We start from the raw sequence: 24,686 nt of genomic DNA, 5'->3' as shown, positions 1-24,686 counted from the left end.
TCCCACTAAGCACAGGACCTACTTAGGATCTGATACACCACTGTCTGTTCATCTAACGTAGTGAACCCCCTGCATAATGCCATCAGCCACTGAGTTGCTAGGAATTGGTTTTGTTATGGCAGCAGTGCTGTGTGTGTCTTTCCTTTGGCTAGAGTTGTGGTGTGCCATTCTTAAGTGTTCAAACATGGGAAAGATACCCCCCTCTCAGAAGCTCACCCAGATTACCAAACATAATGAATCTGTGAGTGATAAGAGCCTATCACTCCAGGCCGCTGCCTCACAGGCTACAGTTGATGACTTAGGGGGAGAGAGCTCCGACAGTGAAAATGACAGGACAGCAGAGAAGGCAGCAGTGCCTAGTCAGCCACCCCCTAAATAGATGTGGGATGAACTCAGACGACCTCGAGGTGATAACCCATGCGAGGTCATCCCACCCGCACCCAATAAGGATCCCCATGTTTGTGGCCATCCCTGGGCACCCCAGGCTCTAAGGGCAGCTGCTAGACCCCATCCCACCCACATGTTTGCCGTTAATGTCTGAGCAGACGCAGAATTCAGGCCCTGGATACCAACACCCATAGAAAGGCTTCTGCTACAAGGGCCGAAGATATGCTTGTGTCTTTCCAGAGAATGCGGGGCAGCCCATTTGGGTACCAGCCAGAAACATCAAGCCTGCAACTGACAGTCAACCAGAACCAGCTGAACAAGACTGAGAGTCCGCCTTGTTAGCGGATGCACCTGCTACTGAGTGTCAAGCCCTTGCCCTATCATCCTTTCCTGAGGAACTGCCCATAGCCACATCCGCTACTGCTTTATACTCCACTAGCTCTGGTCAGCCACTCAAATGGCTCACAGCCTGTGTGCGGTCACACCATTCCTGATTTCCATTGTTCCTCATTCCTACCCCCCTCTGAGCAAGCACTCCTGTAGTCTCCTGTTTTGAGGGCTGGTTAGTCAATGACGGGTGAGATCCCCTGAGGGACAACCTAAGACAGGCACAGCCACGTATGGAGACCATAAGGAAATGGGGTCAACAATGGTATGGCCAAGAATCATGCCTCCCGTTGCTCAAAAATAAATGAAAAGGGGGAAATGTGGTGGAATGAGAAGGCCATGCCAAGGTGGCCGCTGGCAAGTGAGCGTCAGTTACTCAGGAATGGCTTTGGAACCCTCCTGGCAATGGAGCCTGCCTGGCAACAGGCTGTGATTGGTTAGGGCATAAACTGCCCCTTGACTGGATTGGCTGCCTGTTATATAAGCTGCTGTACCAGCTGAAATTAATGAGTTTACAGGCTGCTGACCTCTGGCCCGTTATCACCTGACTCCTGGTGTCTGTGTGATGACTCTTCCTCTCAGAACGAATCCACAGCAATACCCAGTGAGTTGAGAAAGTCATGGAAGAGCAGTGGAGCAGGTGTGGTTCCCAGCCACTACCATTCCCTTTAGGCAGGCCTGACCTGCAGAAGTGATTTGAGCACTAGCCAGCTGATGGTCATTTACTGTAATCTTGTCTGTCTTTCTGGCCTTTTGCACAACTGCCAGTGCATTTGAGGCTACTTGGTGGCCTATGCCTGTGTGGCCACTGTGGGTCATCATGCACACTTGTCCCTTATGGTTGAAGCTCATTTTCTTAGCAGCATACTCACTGAAAATCTCATCTTCAACCATAGTGTTCTTGTAGGGACCAGTCCATACATATCTCCAAGGCCTTCTCCACGTCTTTGGCAGTCACTGGAATGACAGCTTTTGATGCCATGCCAACAGGGATGTGGTCAAATGCAGCTTGGGCAAGTTGCTCCTTCACAGGCTGGCCATCTTTTTCATTTAAATCAGCAGACACTACAGCTAAAGTCAAATCTAACACCACCAGGGATACCATTGCTTCAGGGTCACTTGTCTCAAAGACTGCAATATTCCCAGCAGCAAACCCATAGCCTGAATAGACATCAGGACACGCAGCAGATGGATGAACAATCCCAGGCAGGGTTGCCACACTGCCATTCTGTTTTATAGCTGGCAGAAAGCTGCCACCAGCACCCTGAGTGACAACTTCTCCAAAGCATCGGAAAATTCCCATAGAAAATTCCGTCAGCTTGCGTGTTGCGCACAAAGCCCTTCTTGATCCTCTAGCAGTTTTTACTGATGGTTTCCAGGAGCTGGAGCTCATCATTACAGGCACAACTCTTGACGCCGACAGTGGTGGTGGAAGCTTCTGGCTCTGCTCATCTCATTCTTTTAACCTCTTCCTGGATCTCATTGTATTTAACTACCTGGCTGTTACACTTCAGGGTTGTTTCTGATTTTCTCCAAACCAATTACAGTAGCATGTTTAACTTACATTAATGATGTGTGTACTGTGGCTTTTTGTAATAAACCTACTTATAAAATGTTTATATGATTTAGTATTGTGTGATTTGTGGGAAGGTAAATCTAGAGATGATATATTATTAATATTTTGTTATGATCTTATTTAGTTAAAGTTTGATGCTGGGACCTTCCTTCTTAGTACACACCAACTGATTTGGAGAGATCAGAAAAATCATGTACGATACGGTTTTCGTCATCTGTTCTAGGTTTTAAATCACTGAAGTTTTTATTTCCTTTTTCTTTTAGTTCCCCCCTTTTGGCAAAGCTATCAATAGATGCAATACATTTTTCTGTTCAAAATATCCGAAGGGGGCAGGTATTTGGTCCAACCATTAAGCCATGGGTTAGGGTGCTTGCATTCCACACCAATGGGCCTGGGTTCAGTTCCCTGCTCTGGCTCCTGATTCCAGGTTCTTGCTAATGGGCACTCTGGGAGACAGCAGATGATGGCTCAAGTAATGAGTTCCCGCCACCCATGTGGGAGCCCTGGATTGAGTTCCTGGTGCCCAGCTTCCACTCTGATCATTGTGGACATGTGGGGAGTGAATCAGTTTATGAGAGCTTTGTCCTATTCTCTCTGTCTCCTAAATAAAATTAAATTAAAAAAAGAATTTCAAAAGAATGTAGGCTCTGAGTGGAGTACAAAATGGAATGAGGGTGTTGTCCCTCATTCAGTTCCAGAAAAGTCTCTGTGTAGTTACTGGTTGGAGAATCGTGGTGTCTCCTATTCTTTAAGACACCAATCAAATATTACTTTATGCCTGAGCATTCTGCTTCTAGCAGGAGAGTTATTTTCCCATCAGTGGTAAGGGAGAACACTGAAGCATCCCCCAAAACAACCTGCTCTTCCAGTTGTTAAGATGCAGGATTTAGGGCATACTCTTTTTTTTGTTGTTGTTAAGTTTATTTATTTGATAGGCAGAGGCAGGCAGACACACACACACACACACACACAGAGAGAGAGAGGTTCTCTATCCTCAGGCCCATTCCCCAATGGCTGCAATGGCCTGAGCTGGGCCAAGAGCTCTGAAGCCAGGAGCCTCTTACCGGCCTCCCATGCAGGTGCAGTCACCCAAGGACCTGGCCCATCCTCTTTTGCTTTCCCAGGCCATAGCAAAGAGCCGGAGCAGAAGTGGAGCGGCTGGGACTGGAACTGATGTCTATTAGGATGCCAGCACTGCAGGCAGTGGCTTTACCAGCAAAGCCACAGTGCTGGGCCCAGAAGGGCGTTCTCTTACCTCAACATTGAGTACTGCCTGTGAGTCACCCAGGAAAAGAACACCCTTCCTCCTTCCCAGTTTTAAATTTCCAGGAAGACAGAGTGAGTTATGTATGTATAAAGCTGATACCCTTATTCTGAAGAGCCTTAACTTGAAGGTATATCTTCAAGTATTCCACGGACTCTCAAGCACTTTACTTCGAGAAGTGCCAGGCTATCTCTTCTTTGTTGGTTATGAACTGAGCCGATCATTCTTTGTATCAGGGAGGTCAAAGGATAAGCTAGATAAATGCGATCACATCAACAGCAGTGGGATAGGTTGGTGTCTACTTTTGGTAGAGTCTCTGCTCTCTGTGCCCTCTCATGAGGGGGGTCCATGCGGCCCTGGGAAGTTTCTCGATGGTGGAAAGCAGCCCTGTGGCAGGTGCTCACTAGCACCCTCCTCAGGACACGGCTGAGACAGCAGGGTCCAAACTTCTTCACTGCGGTAACATTGGTTAATTGCTCTGGATCCATTTTAGGGGGAGAAGAAATAGTAAAGGTTCCTTTCCCCGTGGGGAGATCCCCTAAAAGTAATCTTGTAATAAGCTTCAAATACTGGGTCATACATCTTGGTTGTGTTGCCGAGTACTGAACTGCATGGTTCTTTTTTAGTTTCTGTTCAGCCACTTGGCACCACGATATTTGTTTATGTGCTTTGTATCTATACTGAGAACCAACAGTCAGGAATAGTCAAGAGTGATGTACAGTAATGTTTTCAGGTGGTAGTTTTATTGCAAGAAGCATTTCACTTACTGCAAGAATTCCTCATGTAAAGTAATCTCACCATAGGTGACAAAAGTGTATGTGTGTGTACACTGCAGTTAAGAATCTTGCCCTAGTAGGATTACTCTCCACATCTCTCTCCGTGTTTCTAAAGTGGTTAAATTGCTTGCTATTAACTTTTGGATAATCCTATTCTAAGTTAGTAGATACTGTTTAAGAAAACTAGTATCACAGAAGTTTTTCATGTTGCTCAAAGAATTGTTCACTTTGGGCCATGTGAGCACAGTATCCCGAGAGATCTCAACAAGTGTGCTCTACATGAGCAAACCCAGACTAGTGTGGCGACACATGACTGCCAGAATTTTGATGAATCTCAGAGGGTTGGGGAAGAGAAACCTCAGCAGTAATCTATTTCAAAATCATAAATCTTTGGCCTGGGACTGTGGTGTAGAAGGTTAAGCCTCAGCCTACAGTGCTGGTATCCCAAATGGGTGCCAGTTCAATTCCTGGCTGCCCCACTTTCAATCCAGCTCCCTGTTTATGGCCTGGGAAACCAGTGGAAGATGGCCCAAGTGCTTGGACCCCTGCAGCCACATGGGAGGTCCAGAAGAAGCTCCTGCCTCTTGGCTTTAGATCCGTTCAGCTATAGCCATTGTGGCCATTTGGGGAGTGAACCAGAGGATTGGAGCTCTCTCTCTCTCTCTGTCTCTCCCTCTGTAACTGCCTCTTAAATAAATAAGTCTTTAAAAAAATTCTTAAAAGTTGGAGTTTCCTTCCCTCTTTTTTTTTTTTTAAGTTCTTAACATTGGTGCAATTTCAGCACCCGTGTCCCTTCCTGAAAGTAGTAGTGTATTTCCACCAAGAAAGCTAGTGTGACAGACTTAAGTTGCTTTGATGCCCACTTTCATCACTCTTATTTAATGTAGTATTGGAAGTTTGAGGCACAATTTGGGAAGAGAAATTGAACTTTGAAATTGCAAAGGAGGAAGTCAAAACATCCCTGTTGACATGTATGACATAGTGTACATGGAAAAGCCTAAACACTCTAGCAAAAAGCATTTGAATTGATAAATGAATACAGTCTAAGGTTAGAAAGCCAACATACAAAAAAAGTAACTTTTTGTACATCAGTAATGAACTGGGCAAGAGAAATCAAGAAAAAAGTCCCATTCACAATAGCCATCAAAAAATCGAATATTTAGGCATAAATTTACCAAAGAAGTGAAAAATCTCTACCATGAACACTATAAAATGTAAGAAATCATGAACACACACACACGCACACACACAGACAAGTTCCTTGCTCGTGGATAGAAAGAATATTAAGATATCTGTACTACTCAAAGCAATCTACAGATTCAACGCAATTCCTATCAAAATACCAATGAAACTCTTTAAAGAAAAAAATCTTAAAAATTCACTTGGAATTTTACAAAAGTCCCAGAATAGACAAAGCAATCGTGGGAAAAAAATTTAAGTTGCAGGCATCACAGTGTCTGACTTCAAAGCATACTACAAAGCTATAGTAATAAAAGCAGCATGCTACTGGCATAAAAACAGGCACATAGACCACTGAAACATAGTAGAGAGACCAGAATTTAATCCCCATGAATACAGACAGCTGATTTTTGACAAAAGTGCCCAGACGGAACACAACATTAAAGGAAGGATAGTCTTTTCAATAAATGGTAATGGCAAAATTGGATATAGAATGAAGTTAGGTTCCTGTCTGTTGCCAGATACAAAACTCACTTGGATTGAAGACCTAAATTTAAGACCTGAGACTATGAAATAGTTACAAGAAAACAAGGAAAACACTTCAAGGCAATGGAGTAGATGACTTCTTAAGACCTAAAATGCAGGCAACAAAAGTAAAAGTAAACAAAATGGCCTTATATGAATCTCAGAAGCTTTTGCCCAGCAAAGGAAACAACAGAGTGAAGAGACATCCAACAGACTGGGAGGGAATATTCCAAGCTGCTTATCCAGCAAGGGCTAGTATCTAAAATAGATCAGCAACTCTAAAAACTGAACAATAAGAAAACAACCAATTAATTGAAGAAATGGGCAGAGGATTTGAATAAACAGTTTTCAAAAAAGTACAAATGGCCAAAAAATAAATGAAAAAGTGCTCAGCATTACTAGCCATTAGAGAAATGCAAATCCGCACCACAATGAGACATCACCTCACCTCTTTCATAATGGCTGTTATCCAAAAGAAAACAACAATGTTGGTGATGTTGACAGAGGGGAACTATTTTATGCTGTTGGTGAGAATGTGATTAGTGCAGCCACTGTGGAAAATGTATGGAAATTTCCTTAGAAACTAGAAATAGATTTGCCCTAGGAACCAGCAGTCCCATTCCTGGATAAATCATTTTATCAGAGATACATGTTCCACCATACTTATGGCAGCCCTGTTCACAGTAGCCAAAATGCAGTCAACCAAGGTGTCCATTATTAGGTGACTGGATATAGGAAATGTGATACATACACATACATGCATATACCACAATGGAATACTCTTCAGCTATAAAAAAAGAATGAAATCCTATCATTTGCAGCAAAATGGTTTGAACTGAAAGACATCATGTTGATCAAAATCAGCTGGCCATAGAAGAAAGGTAAATACTACATGTTTGCCCTTATGCATGGGAGCTAAAGTTAAAAGAAAATGATAGAGGAGGAAGGAAAGGAAAGGGAAATGGAAAGGGTTAAAGTTTGTATTAAATGATTGACCAACAGATTGATAAGAATTATATGCTCCAATGGTAAGAATGCTTCTGTGACTTTTAAAATTTGCTTTATATGAGTGAAGTTGGACATCTTTTCACTTGGTTATTGATTATAGTCCTCACCTATTTTTCTGCTGGACTATGGTCTTTCTATTTTTTTTTTATTTTTTGAACTTTTTATTCAGTAGAACATTAAACCTTTGACTGTAATATAAATTTAAAATGTCATCTCAAACTTTTTTTGACAGGCAGAGTTAGACAATGAAAGAGAGAGAGACAGAGAGGAAGGTCTTCCTTTTTCAGTTGGTTCACCCCCCCAGGTGGCCCTATGGCCGGTGCGTTGCGCCGATCTGAAGCCAGGAGCCAGGTGCTTCCTCCTGGTCTCCCATGGGGGTGCAGGGCCCAAGCACTTGCGCCATCCTCCGCTGCACTCCCGGGCCACAGCAGAGAGCTGGACTGGAAGAGGAGCAACCGGGACAGAATCCGGCACCCTGACCAGGACTAGAACCCGGGGTACCGGCGCCGTAGGCGGAGGATTAGCCTAGTGAGCCACAGCACTGGCCTCACAAAAACTTTTAATAAAAATGAATTTTAATAAAAGTACTTAAAGCAACAGTAGTCAAGAAAAAGTGATTCCCTGTGGCCACAGGGCTGTCTTCCTCAGAGTTCCCCAGGCATGGATGAAGCTGGTTTGAGCAGGACTGATGGATTTTAAAATAATTCCAATTATTTACTATTTCTTTTGTCTTTTGCACACAAAAAGAAGTTACTGATAATTCTTTATTTTCTGTGTTTACCAAGATTGCATTACCCTCCTGCTATGTGTGTGTGTAACTGAAGTTTGTCACATAAGCTACCTGTATAGTACTTGGAACAAGAGAACAGTGTGTCAGTGCTGGGGACTGGTGTGTGAAACATTTTTCTTTCCTGGGTTTAAATTTTAGTCTTTGCTGCTGCGTTGATGTTTGGTAACAGAGAGTTTGCAAATCAAGTAGAGGAAGAAAATAGAAATTAGCTTTTTGAAAATCTGAAGTTACAAATGTGAAACAAAGCAGTGTTAAATACTTTCCCAAAAATGTGTAAGTAAATACATATTGATGAGACAATAAAATCAATCATTTGATATAAGAGTTTGGTATCACAGTTATCCAGAATTATAACCTAATGTTCCTTTGCCCTTTGTTCTCATTTATCTCATCATAAGATGGAAACTTCCCATGAAGTATATTACTTAAAAAGGAAAGAAATATAGGTCAGCATTGTGGTGTGGCCGGTTAAGCCATTGCTTGTAACTGGTGTCCCCTGTTGGAGTGCAGATTAGCTCCCAGCTGCTCCGCTTCTGATCCACCTTCCTCTTAATGTGCCTGAGAAGGGAGTGAAGATGGCTGAAGTGCCTGGACCCCTGCCATCCATGTAGGAGATCTGGAAAGAGTACTGGGCTCCTGGCCTTGGTCCTGTGGCCATTTGAGCAGTGAACCAGTGGATGGAAGATATGCTCTCTCTCTTTTTCTCTTTTACATACTCACTCTTTCTCGGTTGCTCTGCATTTCAAATAAATACATTTTTTAAAAAATCACCATTGACACTTTAATGTTTAATTTCTCAACTATATACAATTATATACATGCACAAAAGTCAGTATATGTGCCTACAAATAGATAGCTTTGGAAAACATGTGTGGTACCGATTGGGAAGCATATGATGTGTGTTATAAGAGGAGCTACACTAAAAAGAGTACCAGGTACAGGATAATTACCTTAGGTCTGATTGAAGTACATCTCAACTGAGAAACATGAACTGTAAATTTTCCAGGCTTTTCGTTTGTGTGGGTTGTCCAATTCATTTCGTCTTAAATACAGCCTAAGGAGGAAAAGCAAGCACACATTACATTTTATTTTAGGACTAACAGTCAAGCCCTGCAGTAGGCCCCCTTGGCCTTCGTGAAAAGCCTTGCTCACCACATTTAGAACCTCAGCCTTTTTTTGTGTCTTACTTGGCTTCCTCCACATCCCTCACAGAATACCTTCATCTTCGCTAACAAGTACCTCAGTGACAACATACTACCAAATCTTTTAGCATCTCCTGTTATAGAATTAATGACATCCAAGATTGATAAAGCATGTTTGCATAGATGACAATGCCACCAGAGGCTTGATGTGTAATAAGACCCAATAACAGTGCCACCATTGTGGTATAGTGGGTTAAGTTGCCACTTGCAATGCTGGCGTCCCATATTGGAGTGCTTGTTTGAGTTCCAGTTGCTCCACTTTTGCTCCAACTCCCTGCTGATGGCCTGGGAAGGCAGCAGAAGATGGCCCAATGGCTTGGACATTTGTTGCCTACATCATGCCTCTCCCTTTCCCTCTCTCTCTCCTTCTCTCCCTCTCCTCCCTCTTCCCCCCACTTCCCTCTCCCTCTATCCCCCTTCTCTCCCTTCTTCATGCTCTCCCTCTCCCTCTATGTCTCCATCTCCCTCTCCATCTCCCCTCTCCCACTCCCCTCTCCCCTCTCTCCCTCCTCTGCCTCCATCTCCCCTCCTCTCCCTCTTCCCTCTCCCTCTGCCCCTCTCCCCTCTCTCTGCCTCCTCTCCTTCTCTCCCTCTCCCTTTTCCTCCTCTTCATCCTCTCCCCCTCCCTCTCCCTCTCCCTGGCAGAGGCTTTAACCCAGTGTGCCACAACACTCTCAACTTTCAAATAAATGAATCTTTAAAGAATAATAAAACCCAATAATACTGTTTTTTTTTTTTTAAGAATGACATTGGTGTTTTTTGCCAAACAACATCCTGATAGCTATAAAATCTGCTTTGCCAAGTAGTGTGTACATGTAAAGCTTACAGAAATCTTTAGAAACTTACATAAAAATGATCTAATATTGCTTCTCCAGTATGAACACATTGTTTCAAAGGACAAAACTGTACACTGTAGTAACAGCCATTTTTCAGGAGTAGCACCAGGTTTCTCTATTTGAGGGACTTTGCCCATGTAATGAATCAAAGTTTATTGTTTGTTTACTTCCAGATATAAATGCATAAAAATTTTCCATGAAATGCAGCATTCGCCTTCAAAATCTATTAAATGTGCGTGTATCACAGGAGTGTGTGTGAGATGTTCCCTCTGCTGTCTTATAGGACTTGGGATGGCACTCGAGCCAGTTCAGATTTGCAGCAGAGTAGGGTTGGATGTGATGAATATCAAATAGAGCCACATGCAATTGCAACCAACTTCACTCTAACTTGAATAATTTTCAAAGTATCTTTTCCTTTGGGTTGTAGGGTATGTTGATACCATCTTTTCACCCCCACAGAACATAACCCCAAAGTAGAGCATTTCTAGATTCAGGAATGAGTTCCAGGTATGGGTAAAAAGGTCTTTGGAATGATAACCTTGAAATCCACTTAATAAATGCTTTTTAATAAAAAGTTTCCTGATTGAGTTGTTAGAAAAATGTGCAATTGGGAGACTAATAAATTATTTCTTTTCTCTCTTGATCCCTCTTTCTGTTATGCTCTCCTGCTCTCTTACCCTCTTGCCCTCTTTCCCCAGCCCATCTGGCTCCCCCCACCCAATGATAAACCTTTCCTCTAACTCTGGTGTCTGGTGTGTTTTGTGGCAGCCTTACATCAGTACCATGACTTGGATCCAGGCTCCCCCATTGAACTTGCTCTCCCTTTGGGAGAGCCTCCAGAAATTGTGCTTTAGATTAGCATAGGTTGATGATTGCTTCTAAGTGGATCAGCACTTACTGGGGACCTGCTATATTTTGAATTCAAGGTACTGTGCATAATCATATTGAATTTACTGGGAGTACGTTATCACCATACTCAGGATCTGATTTTAATCCTTTGTAACTTAGAACACAGTTCTCTGGCATGGCCCATGAGGATCATGCAACAGTTGAGTCTCATCTAGGTTTTAAATAATCACATTGAATAAGTGTAATGAAGAGATTATAACAATTGGCAAAAGAATGGCCATTATATCTTACACACAGGCATTGAAGATTAGGCTGTTTCTATTGGATTTATACTATATCCATACCTGTTATTTTGTATGAAAGCTGTATTGAACCAAAAGAAGAATGCACAGTTGTCGTAGTATTTGGGGAGATTCTAAAAAGACATGGTTAAAGAAAAAATGGTTATTTTCATAGTAAAATTGATACCAAGAACTAGTTCCACAGAATAATCTCTTTGGCGTCTTCCCTTCATTTATGCCTCTATATACTGCTCTAACAACTGTACCCATTAAATAGGCAGCACTCCTTGATAATACACCTAGAGACAAGGAGGAGACTAATAGAATGCTGTTGCTTTGTCCTTTTGTTTCTATCAGGAATTTCAAGGATAGCCTGGGCTTTGGGCATAGCAGTTAAGATGCCACTTGGGACACCCACATCCTATATAAGAGTTCCTGGATTCAAGTCCCAGCTCAGCTCCTGATTCCAGCCTCCTGTTAGTGCACACCCTGGAGGCAACAGGTGATGGGTCCCTGCAACCCACATGGGAGACCAGATTTGAATTCCTGGCTCCCAGCCTCAGCTTTCCCCAGCCATGGCTCTTGTGGGGAGTTGAGGCATAAACTAGCCGATGGGCAGTCTCTTCTCTCTGCCTTTTTTGTTTTTAATTTATTTTTTAAGGAATACAAATTTCCTAAGTACAGTGTTAGAAATATAGTTATTCTTCACACCATACCCACCCTTCCACCCATACTCCCACCCCACCACCTCCTCCCTCTCCCTTTGCCAGTCTCATTCTCCATTAAGATTCATTTTCACTTAACTTTGTACACAGACCTACCATATGACCTATACTTAGTAAATATTTCAACAGTTTGCACACATACACAAACTGAGGAGTAGTATTATAGTTAACTCATAATGAAACTCATTGAGGGCAGAGGTCCTACATGGGGTGTTAGTGCACAGTGACTCCTTTTGTTAATTTAACAACTAATTTAACTAACAATTTATCTTATGTATGATTATCAGTGACCACCTGAAGCTCTTGACATGATCTGCCTAGGCTATGGAAACCTTGGAAGTCCACTAACTGTCAGTATTTGGACAAGGGCATAAGCAAAGTGGAAGCTTTCTCCTTCCTTTAGAGAAAAGTACATCCTTCTTTGATGGCCAATTCTTTCTGCTGGGGTCTCACTACAGAGTTCCTTCACGTAGCACATTTTTTGCCAGTGTCTTGACTTTCATTGCCTGAAATGCTCTCATGTGCTTTTCAGCCAGACCAGGAAGACTGAAGAGCTGAATCTGATGTCAGAGTATTATTGAAGTGATGGTCATTCTGTTAGTCTGCTGTGTGAACTACTTCCCATGTTGGAACATTCTCTTTTTTAATTCTATTATTATTACCAGGCACTTGATCATATATATATATATATGATCACTTTAACACTTAATATGACCACTTTAACAACCAAGATGGGATTTTTACCATCAGGCTTAATGGGATTTGGAGTCCCATGACAAGTTTTTAAACTGTACCCTTAGAATTAAGTCCACAGGAATATATGCAGAATTATAGAGCTTTACAGTTACAAACTTCCTCTTCCCTCTCTTATTCCCACTCTTATTTTTTACTGAGATCTATTTTCAATTGACTTTATATACATATATATACATATACATATATATGGTTAACTGTTAAGTAAAAAATTCAAAAAATAGTATGAAGGAAAAATAACAAAAACTGTTCTTCGACAGTCAAGATAAGGGGAGCTCAAGTCATCCCTTCTTGAAGTGAATGTTGATTTAACTTCTACAGATTTTGTTTTAGGTGCTCTATTAATTCTCACAGTTGAGAGAGAACATATGGTATTTGTCCTTTGGGGACTGGCTTATTTCACTAAGTATGATGTTTTCAAGATTCATCCATTTAGTTGCAAATGAACTAATTTCATTTTTTCTTTACTGCTGTGTAGTATTCCATAGTGTATGTATCCTATGATTTCTTTATCCAGTCTTTGGTTGATGGGTATTTATTTTGATTGCATGCCTTAGCATTGTGAATCAAGCTGCAATAAACATGGAGGTACAGATAACTCTTTTGTTTACTGATTTCATTTCCCTTGGGTAAATTCCTGGGAGTGGGATGACTGGGTCAAATGGTGGGTCTATATTCAGATTTTTGAGGTATCTCCAAACTGTCTTCCAGAGCAGCTTTACCAGTTTACATTCCCACCAACATGGGATTAGGGTATCTTATGACGATTCTTTTTATTTCTTGGTTTCTTTTGTTACATTTCCTTTTTCATCTCTAATTTTGTTGATTTGGGTCTACTCTGTCTTTTTTTTTGGTTAGCTGGGCCAATAGTTTGTTTATTTTTTCAAAAATAGCTCTTCAGTTTGCTGATATTTTGTATTGTTTTTTGAATTCAATTTTGTTGAATTTTTTTTTCTCTAATTTTAGTTTTTTCTTTTTTTCTACTAGTTTAGGGTTTGGTTTACTGTTGGTTCATCCCCAGCATCCTGGCTCTAGTCCTGGTTGGGGCACCGGATTCTGTCCCGGTTGCTCCTCTTCCAGTTCAGCTCTCTGCTGTGGCCCAGGAGTGCAGTGGGGGATGGCCCAGGTCCTTGGGCCTGCACCTGCATGGGAGACCAGGAGGAGGCACCTGGCTCCTGACTTTGGATTGGTGCAGTGCTCTGGTCGCAATGCACCTGCCGTAGCAGCCACTTGGAGGGTGAACCAAGGGAAAAGGAAGACCTTTCTCTCTGTCTCTCTCTCTCTCTAACTCTGCCTGTCAAAAAAATAAAGTGAATAAAAAATGAATTCCTGTTATTTGCAAAAAAAAAAAAATGGATGAAACTGGACAACATTATACTTAATGAAATAAGCCAGTCCCCAAAATACAAATGCCTTATGTTCTCTCTCATCTGTGATAACTAACAGAGCACCTAAAAGGTGATCTATTATAGTGAAATTGACACTTTGAGATGCAGTGACTTTGAACAGCCTTTGTCTTGACTGTTGAGGAACACTTTTATTTTCCATACTATTTGTTGAATGTTTTACCTAGTATAAAGTTAATCAGATAGGTATAAAGTTAATTGAAAATAGATCTTAGTAAAAAATTAGGAATGGGACTGAGAGGGAGGAGGAAGAGTGGTAGGAGTGTGGGTGGCAGAGCGGGTATGGTGGCATAAATCACTGTGTTCCTGAAGTTGGATTTATGAAATGCATGAAGTTTGTATCCTTTAAATAAAAGATTCTGGGAAGAAAACAGGTTTCCTGGGAGAGCCACAGCTGCTGCTCACAGTCAGGCACTTAGGCATCAGGCATCTGCCAGGATAATGAAGCATCCTGTGAAAAGCACAGTGTAAACCTCCATGACCACCTCACCTGCAGTCCTGTCAGGGCAGGCTACAGTTTACAGCCACCCTCCAGAGAGCCCTCAAGACCAAACTACTGGCATATTCAACAAATATCAACCATTTCTATAAGGAACAGCTGCACTGAATAGTTAGCCCTACTTATTGAAGATGATACAGTGTTGATGATGATAGAAATATCTGACATTTTGAGTGCTTTCATAATCAGAGGCTGGATGTTACCCAAGTACCCTAGGCCAATGACCTTTACACCATTGCTTCTACTTAGAAACCACTGTTTGAGAATTTAGAGCAGCTCCATTAGGTAGGAGGCCACCAGCCAGTGTGGTAACTACCCAGACTTGTTTCAACTCAGTGACCATCTGAATACTTACAAGATTCTTTTCCAACAGGCAGCAAGCAGGGGATGAAGGAAGGTACAAGAAATAACTTTTAAGTTGCCCAGCATACTTGTTGGCAGTTCTGGTTGATGACTTCATAGGAATATGAATTGAAATTATTGAGGATTACTCCTTGGAATTTACCCCAAGGAAGTTAAATTGGCAATTAAAAGAGCTGTCTGCACCTTAATGTTTATTGCAGCTCAATTCACAATAGCTAAGACTTGGAATCAACCTAAATGCCCATCAACAGTAGACTGGATAAAGAAATTATGGGATATGTACTCTATGGAATCCTATACAGCAGTAAAAAAAAAAAAGAAAGAAATCCGGTCATTTGCAACAAAATGGAGGAATCCTGAAAACATCATGCTGAGTGAAATCAGCCCGTCCCAAAGGGACAAATATCATCTGTTCTCCCTGATCGGTGACAACTAACTGAGCACCAAAAAGGAAACCCGTTGAAGTGAAATGGACACTATGAGAAACAATGACTTGATCAGCCCTTGACCTGACTGTTATGAACAACTTAATACTTTATCCCTTTTACTATTTTTTTCTTCTACTTAATACCTTTGGTTGAACTCTGTAATTAACACTCAATTATTCTTAGGTGTTTAAATGTAACTGAAAAGTGATCCCTGTTAAATATAAGAGTGGGAATAATAGAGGGAGGAGATGTACAGTTTGGCACATGCTCAATCGGACTTGCTCCAAATGGTAGAGTTAGAAACATGTTGGGATTCCAATTCAGTCCCATCAAGGTGGCATGTACCAATGTCATCTCACTAGTCAAATGATCAATTTCAGTTCATAATTGATCATAATGATAGGATTAAGAGTCAAAGGGATCACATAAACAAGACTAGTGTCTGCAAATACTAACTGATAGAATTAAAAAGGAGAGAATGATCCAACATGGGAAGCAGGATACACAGCAGATTCACAGAATGGCAGACGTCCTAAACAGCACTTTGGCCTCAGAATCAGCCCTGAAGACATTTGCATCTGGCTAAAAAAGCCCATGAGAGTATTTCAGGCATGGAAAGCCAAGACACTGTGGCAAAAAGAAACAAACAAACCAACCTAAATGAAAGATCTCTGTGAGTGAGATCCCAGCGGAAAGAACAGGCCATCAGAGAAGGAGGTACCTATATCTCTGAAGGGAGGAGAAAACTTCTAGTTTGACTATGACCTTGTCTAAATAAGATTGGAGTCGACGAACTCAAGAGGCTTCCATAGCCTTGGCAGCTCATGACAAGAGACTCGGGTGATTACTGACGCCATAAACAAGAATGTCAGTTGTTAAATCAACAACAGAAATCACTGTGCACTTACCTCCCCATGTAGGATCTCTGTTCTTAATGTGTTGTTCAATGTGAATGCTATAACTAGTACTCAAACAGTATTTTACACTTTGTGTTTCTGTGTGGGTGCAAACTGTTGAAATCTTTACTTAATATATACTAAATTGATCTTCTGTCTATAAAGATAATTGAAAATGAATCTTGCGTGAATGGGATGGGAGAGGGAGTGGGAGATGGGATGGTTGTGGGTGGAGGGAGGTTATAGGGGGAAAAGCCACTGTAATCCAAAAGCTGTACTTTGGAAATTTATATTTATTAAATAGAAGTTTTTTAAAAACATAAAAAAGAAACTATTGAGGATTATAAATTTGTTATATGCAGAATAATATGCAAACACAACAATTTATGGCTGGTCAGTAGAAGTTATGCAGATATGTTCAAGTAAAGAAAATGAAAGGCATTCTTATTTATTTGAAGTTAAATATAGGGTTAAATATAGTGTTAAAATAAGGTTAATTTTAAGTTAAATATAGGGTTAATGAATACTATTTGTAATAAGCATCAACTTCGAGAAAAGCAAAGTCCCATTCAGTTTATAGCAATGTATTTTAAAGGTATAAAACAAAGAAGTTGTCACTGCTATGTAGTAAAAACACGTTTTTTTAGCTCCTTGGTTTTTGTGAGTTTTTTGATTAGTTTTATATATATATATATATCAAGTAGAATTTAGAAAAACACAAAGGAGCTTCATACATGTGAATTATATAGAACTTTTTTTAAAAAAGAGCAAAATATCTTAGATTACATGTGTTTTTCTTTTTTGAAAATATGTTAGTGATATGATGCTTTCTTATTCCTGGTTACGGATTGAAGTCTCTCATCTCTGCTCTTGGGATTTGTAGCAATAGAAGTCCTAAATCAAAATCAATCAAAAGAGCAAACAAGTACAACAGCAGAAGTAATTTCTTGATTACTTACCCGAGAGAGAAATCTGACTTTAACGTCGTCATATAGGATTGGACAGTTCAACAATTCAATAATGACTTTGTCAGTTTCGACATCGTGAAATATCTGTGAATGAACACATGAAATTCAGAGCTAAAAATCTAGCTGCTGATGGGATCTGTAAAACTGAAGTGGTTTTCACTCATTCAGCCTTTCTGTATTTATCAAGTACTCTTAGCCTCATAGCAAACTCACTATATATATTAATAAATAGAACCTGTCGGGGCTGGCGCTGTGGTGTAGTGGGTAAAGCTGCAGGCCACAGTGCCGGCATCCCGTATGGATGCTGGTTTGAGTCCCGGTTTTCCACTTCTGACCCAATTCTCTGTGAAGGCCTGGGAAAGCAGTGGAGGATGGGCCCAGTTCTTGGACTCCTGCACCTTCGTAGGAGACCCAGAGGAAGCTCTTGGCTCCTGGCTTCAGATTGGCGCAGCTCTGGCTGTTGCAGCCATCTGGAGAGTGAATCAGCGGATGGAAGACTCTTTCTCTCCCTGCCTCTCCTCTCTGTGTGTAACTCTGACTTTCAAATAAATAAATAAATCTTTAAAAAAAGTAAATATAAACTCTCTTTTCTGTAAAGTTGCGAGTCTATAAATTTCTGTAACATTGTTTCAAAATTATATTGGGACACTTATTTATTTATTTATTTATTTATTTTTTATTTAGTAAATATAAAATTTCCAAAGTACAGTTAATGGATTACAATGGCTTCCCCTCCCCATAATTTCCCTCCCACTCACACCCCTCCCATCTCCCACTCCCTCTCCCATTCCATTCACATCAAGATTCATTTTCAATTATCTTTATATACAGAAGATCAATTTAGTATATATTAAAAAGATTTCATCAGTTTGCACCCACACAGAAACACAAAGTGCAAAATACTGTTTGAGTACTAGTTATAGCATTACTTCACATTGGACAACACACTAAGGACAGATCCCACATGAGAAGTAAGTACACAGTGACTCCTGTTGTTGACTTAACAATTTGACACTCTTGTTTATGGTGTCAGTAATCTCCCTAGGCTCTTGTCATGAGTTGCCTAGGCTATGGAAGCCTTTTGAGTTCGCTGACTTCGATCTTATTCCCACAGGGTCATAGTCAAAGTGGAAGTTCTCTCCTCCCTTCAGAGAAAGGTACCTCCTTCTTTGATGGAGCCCAGTTCTTTCTACTGGGATCTCACTTGCAGAGATCTGTCATTTAAGTCGTCTTCTTTTTTTTTTTTTTCCCCAGGGTGTCTTGGCTTTCCATGCCTAAAATACTCTCATGGGCTCTTCAGCCATATCCGAACGCCTTAAGGGCTGATTCTGAGGCCAGAGTGCTATTTAGGACATCTGCCATTCTATGAGTCTGCTGTGTATCCCGCTTCCCATGATGGATTGTTCTCTCCCTTTTTGATTCTATCAGTTAGTATTAGCAGACGCTAGTCTTGTTTATGTGATCCCTTTGACTCTTAGACCTATCAGTGTGATCAATTGTGAACTGAAATTGATCACCTGGACTAGTGAGATGGCATTGGTACATGCCACCTTGATGGGATTGTATTGGGATCCCCTGGCACAGTTCTAACTCCACCATTTGGGGCAAGTCCGATTGAGCATGATATTGGGACACATTTGAAAAGCAAAGTGTTTGATTTATTTTCAATTAAGTTTAGTCACGTAAACATTACTGTTTAATGTGTTATGGTTTTCATAAGTTGGACCACTTTTGATAATACACTCAAATCTTTAGTTTTAAAGTTGACACTGCCATTCAAGAAGCAATACAGAATGCTTAATCCAAAATCATGTGTTTTTGATGGGATCATTGGTAAGCTCCATTGCAGGCCTTTAAATGAAGTGATTAACGATAAACTTTCCAGGAGGAACAGATTTGGAATTATACTAAATATTTCTTTGTTACAGATTTATTTTTATACAATAATGGTATAGAAAATGAGAAAGACTTACGCTGGGCCCTGTGAAAAGCATAATAAGATATAGACTCAGTCGGTCCCTTCAGGGAGCTGGGCATGTAAAGAATAATAGTATAACTAATGTCAGGCTACATGGTGAAGACTGAGTGTGCTGTTATGAACTGCAGGGGGTGGTATTATTAGGCAACATAGAGTAGAGACTCTTCAAGGAGATAGCTACTGAGTTGAGTATGGAAGGGTTTGAATAAATAAAAGAGAGCACTGAAAATAGAATCTAGTGCATACATTGGGACAGAGGAGAGGGAAAAGACAAGCAGAAACATGAAGTAGAAATTAGAATTATATTCCAAGAACCTGCGAGGATGACCCGGTTTACAAGGAAAAATCTCTGCAGCTTAAGTTGCTGATGGAAATAAGCTCAGGTTGGATATGGTTATTGTATCTTGAGAGTTCAAGATCCATGGAAATAAGAGTGAAGTTGCTAGAGAGTATTGGGGAGAGGGGTATTTTATGTGTCAAAGTATCCTGACTACTGTCATGAATTAACATCTACTTGGTAATTTATAGTTGACAAATTTTTATTTTATTACCTAACTTAATTCTCACAACACTTGAGATGTCATCTTTATTTTTCAGATAAGAATGCTGACCCAAAGATGCTAACTGGCTTTAACTGTGCATAAACTGTGTGTCTTCTGACGTACATACAGCTCTTCACAATGAGAGCAATACTTCAAGATGCATGTTGTAGGATTCTACCCACTACAATGTGTAAGAAGAAAGACAAGGTAAGGAGACCATTGTTTAGAAACTTTGTCAGAGCAACGAGCAAATGGACTAAACAGTGGCAGTGGAAACATAAAGGAAAGGAGAATGAAGAAAAATTTCAAAGGAATAATCAGAGGAATTGGTGACTCATTGGATTTATGTGGAGAAGGCAAAGTGAGAATCAAAGATAATACCACGTGTGAAGACCTGAGTGAAAGAATGATGGTGCCATCTGCAGTAGCAGAGGAAAAGCTCCATTTGGCAAGTTTGGATTTGACTAACTTTGGATTGTTGGGGTAAAGACTGTCCATATTGTAATTTCTACATGTAGCAACAGTGAGTGCTCATTAATATATGTTCCACGGCTTAAAGAACAAATAATAATGTAAAGAAGGGGAATGGCTGAGAGTAACCAAGAATGGGGTAGTTACAGAAATGAAAACACAAATGTCAAGGATCAGGCCCAGGTGAATGCCCTCAGCTAGGAGAGGCAAAACAAAACAAAACAAAACAAAACAAAACAAAACCAACACAGGGGGACAGGACAAGGAGGATTAGTGTCAGGAATAGAAGCATGGGAGGGTCTTCTGAATGTTTACAGTTCCTAGACTCATGAAAGAAGCTTTATTATTGTTCCACAAAAGTCTTTATATAGTTAGGCATCACTTCAACATTTTAGCAGATCATTGTCTACTAGGGTCCCATTGCTTTGGGTAAAGAGACTCCTCTTTCATCCATATGCTTACATAGTTTCTCATAACGCTAACTCACAGGACTGTTGGTTACAGTCATCTGGAGCATTGCTATATCTACAGATAGCTGAGACCCATTCCAGATTTCCTGAATCATACCTTGGAGGCACAGATAATGAATTTGCATCTTTACATGCCCCTAGGAGATTTTCTTGTATGCTACAATTTGAAATTTTAGTGTTGGACAGTAAAAGGTAAAATGACCAAGAGGAAAAAAATATGGCTAAAAATAACTACAATCTGAAATTAAAATCTTGATAGATTCCTGGTAACATGCTCAGCATTTGTGGGAACCTAAAAGGCAAAGCCACAATTTACAATGATATATATTTTAGAAAATACCCTGGGAAACCCTCCCCCCTTTTTTTTTTTCAAACAATTTGGTTAAGTTAGCTCTGGTTTGCATCCATACTTACGGTTTCCATGTTGGATGGTAACTACAAAGCAACATAACATCTTCTTTGTGGTGAGTGATGGTTCAGGAGGCCAACATGCTGATATAACTTTGAGCTTTAAAAAAACTTCAGAATTTTCAATTCATATGCTTTCTCTTACCTTGCAGTTTTTAGAAGATGAACATGAAAAGACTGTCTGTTGTTTTGTAGTTATTTGAATTTTTAGGTCACTTCCATCGCCTTTTCCAACATCTGTATAAAATTAAAAAGATAGGCACACTAATGAGGAAACAATAAAATATTCTAGCTGGTTCAAAGTACCACACACAAGCATATAGTAAATGATGCAATGAACCTACGACTAGATGCAAATGGGCTAGTAGCCAATTGCATTCCACTGAACATATCCAGTTTGCATTTCTATGTAGAAAAGTTGTTTGCATTATCACTTTTCTACAACTTGCAGAGTAAAGAGCTCAAAGACAATGAAAGCTGGAAAGTGTGCAGTCACAGACATTACCCATCTAAGAGCCTCTCACACTTTTTCTTCTCAGTCTCCCTAGCTCCTTTCTCTTGTTGTCACAACCATTTGAAAGATTATTTTTATTCAAAAATCATACTGATCCCAGTAAGTTTGGCCCGCTTATTTACACGGGTGCAGGACGAATTTTAACTTGTCCAACAGTCCTTCCTGAGTTGGTTTACAAGCTAAGACATGTGGAAAGCTGAACACCCAGGATCTTGGATCTCAGATTGTCTTTTATTTGTTTGTTTGAAAGGCAGAGTTAGAGAGAGACAAAGATCTTCCATCTACTGCTTCACTCCCACAAATGGTCACAACATCCATGGGTGGGCCACACTGAAGCCAGGAGCCTGGAACTCCATCTGAGTCTCCCTTGTAGGTACCAGGGGCCCAAGCAGTCAGGCCATCCTCTGCTGCTCTCAGGTGCACCCACAGGGATCTGGATTTGGAACAGCACTTAAGTGGAATGATAAAACTGTAGGCAGTGGTTTAGCCTTCTATGCCGCAATGCTGGCCCCTGAGATTGAGGTTTTCCAATCCTCTATTTCATGTTAGTCTGAGATAAGCAAATCATGCCATAAAATTCCACACAACTTCACCTACAATAACTTGAAGTTGTGAATTTGAGCAACTCCCTATTTTTTCCAGATCTGCACCTTACAGTTGTAAGCATTGTCTCTACAGGGTGTTTTTTTTTTTTTTTTAAGATTTATTTTATTTATTTGAAAGACAGTTAGAGAGGTAGAGACAGAGAGACACCCGCTGGTTCACTCCCAGGATGGCCGCAACGGCCAGAGCTGTGCCAATAGGAAGCCAGGAGCTTCTTGCAGGTCTCTCACGTGGGTGCAAGGGTCCAAGAACTTGGGCCATCTTCTACTGCTTTCCTAGGCCATAGCAGAAAGCTGGATCAGGAGGAGCATCTAGGACTAGAAACAGTGTCCATATGGGATGCTGGCACTTCAGGCCAGGGCTTTTAACCCACTGTGTCGTAGCACTGGCCCCTTCTACAAGGTTTAAATAAAACCCAAAGTGATATTAAGAAAGAAGACATAATCTTAGGATATAATATCCGACTGACACAAAAATTCCCAAATTTTTAAATGATTTTTAGGCTTTGAATTTTGAGAAACTATTTTATTCTCATTGTTCCTATGAGAGAAAGGTGTTAAAACTTCATTAGGCTGAAATGCCCGTGACTTCCCTGAAATGGTTTAAAACTCACAAAGATTTCTTTAGATGCCCTAGTACTAGTAAAGCTCATCTGTATATATCCACAAGCAAATCTTCCCAAAGAATGGGAACATTGTTGCTTCTGCCCAGTTTTTCAGTTATACAAAAACACTTACTATGAATTGAATAAATGATAATTTTGTATGGCGTGAGGATTTTTTTTGGCGGGAGAGTCCAGTTGCAGAGATTTTTCACATTCTCAAAATATCCAACATATCTACTCTGCAAAGAAACAAAAGCTTCAGGTTACATGAGGAAGAAAAGCTGAAAATCAGAAATTCCTATTGTGAGGGCAGGGCATAGAGCTTGGTAAGGGCAGTAAGAAATTAAGAAATCACTTGCTGGATTTTGTTATAAGACAGAGTGTTTTTATGTATGTGGCCTCAAAACTACCTTAGGAAACAATACTGAACTAAGTGCTTTGGGAGGAAACCAGAAAGGAATCAGGTCTGGCTTATAGGGTGCTTATAATTATGATTGTGTTTTAGACTACAACATTATCCATGTGTGGATAGAAGCAAGGATGTGACTGAGTTACGGGAAGCTTTGTGATTGGGTGAAGAATAGCCTATGATAATGGAAGAATGGTATTTGCAAACTCAGGAGGAGACCAACATCTCTCAGGTAGATTCTTGGTCATTTTTACCTTGCCTCTGCCAGCTAGAGTTTCTTTAATTATCATTTTCTCAGTTCTGTTGTTGCAAAGAAGTTCTGGAATTTTCTTGGTTTCATTCTTTCTGTGATAAACTTATTCACAAGGTCTGTCCTTGAGTCTTTCTTAAGGAAGTTGAACAGTTCTGGCACTGAACCAACAGGACTCAGAAGTTCACAGATTCTTCTTTCCCCATTGGGAAGTTTAATAAAATTAAGTGTTGTACTTTCTATGAGAAAGGGCAGCCATGAGATAGTCTCATGCAAGTTCTTAACTCAGGGATAGATGTAATGTGACCAGGAGACTGGCTCACTGGGAGGGTCAGAATGTGATGGTGTCTGGAGAATCATCACTTGACATAAAGGAACCTCTGCCCCAGGGCCTTGCCAAATCTGAAGTCTGCAGCTGAGTTCTTCTATTGCTATCCCAGTGAATCAGAAGACATTCAGGTGTAGCATATGGTGTGCTAGTTCTGGACTAAAGTCAGGATAACTGTGCAGGACTAAAGGAGAAATGGAGAAAGGGAGATGTATGGGGAGAGTCAGTGAAGGAGCTGCATTTCACATACCCTTGGCTCCTGCCACCAGATTCATAGCATGAAGATACACAGTGCTGACAAGCTGGGAAATAGCAAAGGGTCTTATTGTCTTAGAGCACAGGATATGTGACAGCACTTAATGAAGAAAAAATTTGAAAAATCAAATTGAAGAGGATTTTTTTTAACAGGCAGAGTGGACAGTGAGAGAGAGAGACAGAGAGAAAGGTCTTCCTTTTGCCGTTGGTTCACCCTCCAATGGCCGCCGCGGCTGGTGCGCTGCGGCCGGCACACCACGCTGATCCAATGGCAGGAGCCAGGTGCTTCTCCTGGTCTCCCATGGGGTGCAGGGCCCAAGGACTTGGGCCATCCTCCACTGCACTCCCAGGCCATAGCAGAGGGCTGGCTTGGAAGAGGGGCAACCGGGACAGAATCCGGCACCCTGACTGGGACTAGAACCCGATGTGCCGGCGCCGCAAGGCAGAGGATTAGCCTAGTGAGCCGCAGCACCGGCCGCAGAAGATCTTGAGAGCTAGGTTAGAACATATAGTTGCCATTGGCAGCAGGGAGCCATCATGGATTTTGAGCATGGAAATGGCGTGATAAAAGATGGACTTCAGTAGGTTGATGTATTACTTTTATCCAAGGGTGTATGTATATCTTGTTTTTTGTTTTCTTTGGCTTAGGTATGGGAGAAAAGTATTGGTGAGTAAAGGCTGAATTCTTTTGTCCTAACCAAAGATCTAGGGTGAGAAGTTACTGTGTGCTGCTTTCAAAGCCCAGTGTAGTTATTC

The 24,686-nt window shown here is 40.9% G+C and overlaps 2 protein-coding genes and 1 pseudogene across 5 annotated transcripts in view; 1 reads left to right on the top strand and 2 right to left on the bottom strand.

Moving 5' to 3' along the window:
• LOC127487170 (uncharacterized) overlaps window positions 1-24,686 on the top strand; it is a 399,814-nt gene that overhangs the window by 11,296 nt on the left and 363,832 nt on the right. For 3 of the 4 annotated variants that reach the window (XR_011378825.1, XR_011378824.1, XR_011378823.1), the window contains exon 2: window positions 19,674-23,329. The gene's annotated coding sequence lies outside the window, so the exon portion shown is untranslated. Of the gene's footprint in view, window positions 1-19,673; window positions 23,330-24,686 lie in introns of those variants that run through there. The other variant, XM_070048931.1, reaches the window with a different exon arrangement.
• Window positions 1,110-4,102, bottom strand: LOC138843646 (RNA-splicing ligase RtcB homolog pseudogene; annotated as a pseudogene).
• LOC100346342 (phosphatidylinositol 3,4,5-trisphosphate 3-phosphatase TPTE2) overlaps window positions 5,159-24,686 on the bottom strand; it is a 71,353-nt gene continuing 51,825 nt past the window's right edge. Inside the window, exons 20-24 of the mRNA XM_070048954.1 lie at window positions 22,822-22,927; window positions 21,113-21,204; window positions 17,090-17,182; window positions 11,124-11,194; window positions 5,159-8,946 (exon numbers count right to left, since the gene is read on the bottom strand). Coding sequence (XP_069905055.1) covers window positions 8,844-8,946; window positions 11,124-11,194; window positions 17,090-17,182; window positions 21,113-21,204; window positions 22,822-22,927 — 465 coding nt within the window. The 3' untranslated portion in view covers window positions 5,159-8,843. The remainder of the gene's footprint in view (window positions 8,947-11,123; window positions 11,195-17,089; window positions 17,183-21,112; window positions 21,205-22,821; window positions 22,928-24,686) is intronic.

This window comes from Oryctolagus cuniculus, chromosome 9, assembly GCF_964237555.1.
Source record: "Oryctolagus cuniculus chromosome 9, mOryCun1.1, whole genome shotgun sequence".
Lineage (NCBI taxonomy): Eukaryota > Metazoa > Chordata > Mammalia > Lagomorpha > Leporidae > Oryctolagus > Oryctolagus cuniculus.
Note: the sequence above shows the minus strand (reverse complement) of the source record. Positions and strands in the feature narration are given on the sequence as shown.